This window comes from Sinocyclocheilus rhinocerous, unplaced genomic scaffold (assembly GCF_001515625.1).
Source record: "Sinocyclocheilus rhinocerous isolate Xijiao unplaced genomic scaffold, SAMN03320098_v1.1 scaffold2194, whole genome shotgun sequence".
In the NCBI taxonomy this organism is placed as follows: domain Eukaryota; kingdom Metazoa; phylum Chordata; class Actinopteri; order Cypriniformes; family Cyprinidae; genus Sinocyclocheilus; species Sinocyclocheilus rhinocerous.
Genome location: NW_015652304.1, coordinates 1334169 through 1340024, shown reverse-complemented (window position 1 = coordinate 1340024; position 5856 = coordinate 1334169). Strand labels below are relative to the sequence as shown.

Below are 5856 nucleotides of genomic sequence, written 5' to 3'. Positions count from 1 at the left end.
AAAGCGAGGTGTGCTGTGATTGGCCAGCTATCCAGTGCATTGTGATTGGCCGAATACCTCAAGCGTGTGACTAGGTTCACTAGGCTCGGCATATGTTTTCAATAGCTATCACTAGTTGATTTGTAAAAATATATAGCCTATATTATCAGTTTGTGATGTCCATGCAACAGAGAACCTTTACTAACAAATTCCCATGGCAATTAATAACTATTTTATTATTACACCCCACCAACAGTTAGGTTAGGTTTAACCTTCACGTTAAGGCCTACTAAAAAAAACACTTTTCTGTACGAATCATATGGTATGAACGTAATCACTACCTCGTAAAATAGTTCATTTTCTTTCTCTGGGTTGACTTACCATATTCTGAGTGAACTTTACAAACAATATCCATGTTATTCACATCTTGGCTGGTTTGACAGAAATAAAAAACAAAACAAATAAATGCAATAGCATGTAACCAATAAGCAGAACTGAATTCTGGAAATTATCCCCAAAACAAAAACCACGACTGTGCGTTTGTAGTACAAAAATCCGCGCATAAAAAGCGGACCTGGCAACACTGAAGGGTTAATAATGTTTGTGAGCTAGCGGCAGCGCGAGAGTTTAGACAGTATGGGTAAGTTAGCAGTGCTCTCGCTGTCTGTTGCAGCTCTTGCGGTTTTGATCGGAGAAAGAGTCATTACATTAAGGTTGGTTGATATGTACGATCGAATTGATATAATAATGACTTGCGATTACTGTTATTTGCTTACCAAACTTTATAACTATTTCAGTAAATGTTTTCTTTGACTGCACGCTGTTCTAATCTTTGCTGCTACTTACTGACATATTAATTAGTGTTTATACATAATTACTGAACATGACAATAATCATAGGTATATCTATTATATATGTAGTTTTGTCTTCTCCACAGGCATGTATCACTTTCCTACAGAGAACTCACCCAGAACTACCTTCCTAATTGTCACCATATAGAGGGCATAGGTAAGTAAACACTGAATTGATTGCCTTATTTTCTGGTCACGTGTCAGTTTGCTGGACTGAATTTACTAGCTTCGACCTAAGGCAGTGTTACTTATTCAATTATAAGTGTGAGATTCATGTAAAATAATGTTTTACTGGTGAAGTGTAAGTTTTGCAGTGTTTTGCTTTTATAATTGTTCCTGTCATTGAGTAAAGAGCATTTGAAGAAGCATATGTGTAGGCTTCTGACACTGCAAATGCAGATGTGGTGGTGATCTGTAGTGTGTTATTTTTGTTTTAAACAGAATATGGTGCTGAAGATATAACCATACTTGAAAATGGACTGGCCTTTCTGAGCACTGTATGTCATAACAACAAAATCATTACTGAGTAATCTCATGCTAGCAACAGTCGTTTTTACTATTTTACTATTAATTTGACCGTTAAATGCAACTATATTGTTAAACATGTTCAAATTACTAAAACATAGGGCTTGAAATATCCAGGCGTACCATCCTATTCCGATGACCCTGGAAAGATCTACACCCTGAATCTGATGGATTCTAAAATGAAAATTAAAGCAATGAACGTCAAGGGAGACTTTGACAAAGACTCTTTTAATCCACATGGAATCAGCCTGTACACGGATGACAAAGGTTTGCTTTTTTTTTATTCAATGAATGTATACATAAACAAGAAAAGTTTCATTCCTTATTGAATTTTCTATACTTACATTGATATCACATCATTTATAATACCTACACACACAAGAAGTAGTTATTGTGAAATGTTAAAACTATATTAAACGGATGATTGTGAATGAAACTAAAAAAAGTATAAATTCTTCTCTCACTACAGATGGTGCCGTATACCTATTTGTTGTTAATCATCCTCAAGGCAACAGTCAAGTGGAGATTTTTCGATTTGTTGAGGATGAAAATGCTCTTCAGTACATCAAGACCATCAAGCATGAACTCCTGCACAAGTGTGTGCTCCATTAAACCACAATATTGCTTTAACATACCCTAAACCTAAAATATAAATTCCAGTTTATTTATCTGCATTTGTTAGTGTGAATGATATAGTCGCTGTGGGGACCGAAAGCTTTTATGCCACCAATGATCATTACTTCACGAATGGGATTCTCAAGTTTGTGGAGCCATTTCTGTCTTTGCCCTGGTGTGACGTCGTCTACTACAGCCCTCAGACCGTGCAGGTTGTGGCAGGGGGCTTCTTGATTGCCAACGGCATAAATATCTCCCCTGACAAAAGGCAAGTTTCAGGAAAAAAATCAAGCTTTGCATTGATAAAAGCACAGTATAGTGCAATATTACCATCAAAGCATTATTGCGTAATTATGTCCTGTTTATATGTTGTTAATACGTTTAAAATGTCATTTCAGGCATTTGTACGTGTCAGATATTCTGAAGCACAAAATTGTTGTCTTGGAAATACAGAAAAACACTGTATTGTCTCATGTAAAGGTAAACATCAAACTACATAAAATGTTCACACCTTATTTTTTCCCATACAGATAAAAAAAAAAAAGTATAGAATTTTAAGTTGTGTTAGCTTCAAACACAACAAACATGAAACAATTTAATAGTTTTTTTACTTAGTAGAAAAAGAGAACTACTCTGACTGCTATTGCTAATATTACTGCATGGTATTTTTTCTTACCCAGGAGGTTGATGTGGGGTCACTCTGTGACAACATTGAGGTGGACCGTGAATCTGGAGATCTATGGCTGGGCTGCCACCCAAACGGTCTTAAATGTGTATTTCATGATCCAAATGATCCACCTGGTTCTGAGGTGTGTGAATATATGTATTGTGTTGTGTTTAGTGCCTATGCTCAAATATGATGAGCTGTCGTGTTCGAGTCTTGCTCACATCATGTTCTCATCTCTTATCCTTTCTTTTCCCACTATCTCCTGTCTTATCTCAATTGTCCCTGAGTTACAAATCTATAATATAACAATGTTCTCCTGTAGGTTATCAGGATTGAGAACATCCTATCTGAAAAGCCCAGGGTGACTCGGGTATATTCAGATGACGGCAGTGTGATCATTGCTTCTTCGGTGGCAACTCAATATGGAGGAAAGCTGCTCATTGGAACCGTTTATCAGAAAGCTCTGATCTGTGACCTTAAATTGTGAATGTACTCACTACTGTACGGGGAAGAATAAATATTGGCTTAAGTGTTTGAAAGAATTTGTCTGAATAGAGTCATTTTAAAGGCAACACAAAACAAAGTCATGGCCTTTTGTAGGGTAAAGTTTGAAAAATCAATCCATACTATATAAGTTTGGCTTAACACAGGCTGATTGGTTTGCAAACACTATCTACTAGATATGTGAGCTTGAAGTATAACTTGACTTCGCATATGTTCTCAGTAGCTTTCTGACACTTGATTTTTATTTCTTGAGTTGTGTAAAAAATATATTCATCAATTTATAATGTACGTGCAACACAAATAAACATTTACCAACACACTCTCACTGAAATGAGCAAACAATTTGTGAAAATGGACAATAGTTACTGATTCGAATGAATTTGTATTTTCTATATAACAGCAGGGAATCAGGGATGCAGAGCACATTAGTAAGGCCGCTATATGCAGAGCGGTAAATAAAGTGTGCCTCACTCTTGCGCTCTTTCAGAGAATTTTTGTGTAGTTTCCTGAGCACAACCCCATCGAAAATGAAGTTGATTACTGTATGGAATGGAATGATGCCAGAAGGAAGGGTAGTTGGAGATAGGCCTAAATGTCGTAACCACCACCACAGCTGTTAAATAAACACAAATTATTCACAATTTATTTGGTCATCTTTATTTTTTACAAAAAACAAAAGCAAGTTATTCTTTTTCCTGTTGGATTTTAATATTCTTCCAATAGGCTACTTGGTATTGTGGCCATCTCCTCTTCATCTGCTCTTGATTATTTTGCGAGCCTTCTTCTGGCTGAGTAGAGGTCAAATGTTAATTTCATTAGGCTACTCTAATTAAGAAATGCGAAATGTAACAGTAATCCGTGGTCACGATTTGTTAATCCGAGGTAACAGTTTAAGAATTCGTGAGTACGGTTTATAAACTGAGGGGACGGATTGCAAAACCGTCGCCACGGATTGTTTTTTTTTCTCCTACAGGTGACTTCCCGGGCTCCGTAATTGAGAACATTTAATTATCTGAAAAGAAATGCATAACGTAAATACTGTCATCTGTAGATTGGCCAAGCACCAAAAAAAAAAAAAACGTCAGGAAAAACCAGCATTATGGAAAAAAGCGACTTCCCATCTAGAGAGATACAGGCTGCTACTTCAACATGCTACTTTAAAGTCCAAGGCGCTACTTTAAAATCCAATGTGCGTATAATACGAGTACAAGGCATGGTGTTGCCAAGTCCGTGATTTCCCTGCGGATTTTGGCTACTTTGACGCTGCAGCAGGTTAAATCGATCTCCCCGGAACGCGATTTTGACAAAAGAGGAGATACAGGCTGCTACTTCAACATGCTACTTTATTGGATGTGTTAGCTTTAGATAAACAACCATGAAAGCGCACTGTGACAGGTTTTTAGGAGAACACACTGCTAATGTGTTAATATTGTTAATATTACTGCATGGTATTTTTTCTTACCAAGGAGGTTGATGTGGGGTCAGTCTGTAACCGTGAATCTGGAGATCTATGGCTGGGCTGCCACCCAAATGGTCTCAAATTCATGCTTAGTGATCCGATTGATCCGCCGGGCTCTGAGGTGCGTGTGTGTGTGTATTCTGTGCATGTACAGGTGCATCTCAATAAATTAGAATGTTGTGGAAAAGTTCATTTATTTCAGTAATTCAACTCAAATTGTGAAACTCGTGTATTAAATAAATTCAATGCACTCAGACTGAAGTAGTTTAAGTCTTTGGTTCTTTTAATTGTGATGATTTTGACTCACATTTAACAAAAACCCACCAATTCACTATCTCAACAAATTAGAAAACATATTTTCCAGAAGGCCAACAATTCACTAAAATGTTTTTTTTTTTTTTTTGGTCTTATGAAGTATTCTAATTTGTTGAGATGTGAATTGGTGGGTTTTTGTTAAATGTGAGCCAAAATCATCACAGTTAAAAGAACCAAAGACTTAAACTACTTCAGTCTGTGTGCATTGAATTTATTTAATACACGAGTTTCACAATTTGAGTTGAATTACTGAAATAAATGAACGTTTCCACGCCATTCTAATTTATTGAGATGCACCTGTATGTAGCAAATAGATATTTATTAAAGAATGTGTATTCATTTTATTTGTTGGCAATTTGACATTCCTATTTTTCTCCATTATTTACTGTTTGCTCTCAGCTGTAAAACAGTAAAAATCAATAATTCAATGTTCTCCTGTAGGTTATCAGGATTGAGAACATCCTATCTGAAAAGCCCAGGGTGACTCGGGTATATAGGAACTCATAGGAACTGTTTATCAGAAAGCTCTGATCTGTGACCTTAAATTGTGAATATATTCACTTACGGGGAAGAATAAATATTGGCTCAAGTGTTTGAAAGAATTTGTCTGAATAGAGTCATTTTAAAGGCAACACAAAACAAAGTAAAGTACTTTTGTAGGGTAAAGTTTGAAAAATCAATCCATATGGTATAAATTTGGCTTAACACAGGCTGATTGGGTTGAATTGGAAAGAATAAATTAATATTTGACTTGGATAGGGCATATAATTTCAGATAATGGCTTTTTTTCAACAAAGAAATTAAAGAGTGGACATGCTAATTATATTTGGCTTGTTGATTTCTAAAATGTCAATTAGTGCCAAAATTTTTCTGAGGTGACATGCTGTACTTGAATTTTAAAAGTTTTCAAATCATCTCACGAGTTTACATTTCATTTGGGT

General features: G+C 36.0%; 1 protein-coding gene across 1 annotated transcript; it reads left to right on the top strand.

Moving 5' to 3' along the window:
• Window positions 1-575: 575 nt before the first annotated feature.
• LOC107714733 (serum paraoxonase/arylesterase 2-like) lies at window positions 576-3394 on the top strand. The gene is made up of 9 exons (XM_016520693.1): window positions 576-692; window positions 917-987; window positions 1272-1327; window positions 1457-1622; window positions 1825-1951; window positions 2038-2238; window positions 2369-2450; window positions 2651-2779; window positions 2960-3394. Exons 1-9 carry the CDS (start codon window positions 616-618, stop codon window positions 3122-3124), a joined length of 1074 nt encoding a protein of 357 aa, XP_016376179.1. The 5' UTR covers window positions 576-615; the 3' UTR covers window positions 3125-3394.
• Window positions 3395-5856: the final 2462 nt, after the last annotated feature.

Excerpts from the sequence above, each read along its gene's own strand:
- LOC107714733 (XM_016520693.1), top strand. The coding sequence starts at position 616 with ATGGGTAAGTTAGCAGTGCTCTCGCTGTCTGTTGCAGCTCTTGCGGTT. Across the intron at positions 693-916 it reads GAAAGAGTCATTACATTAAG|GCATGTATCACTTTCCTACA; the intron begins GTTGGTTGATAT and ends TCTTCTCCACAG. Across the intron at positions 2,239-2,368 it reads AATATCTCCCCTGACAAAAG|GCATTTGTACGTGTCAGATA; the intron begins GCAAGTTTCAGG and ends ATGTCATTTCAG.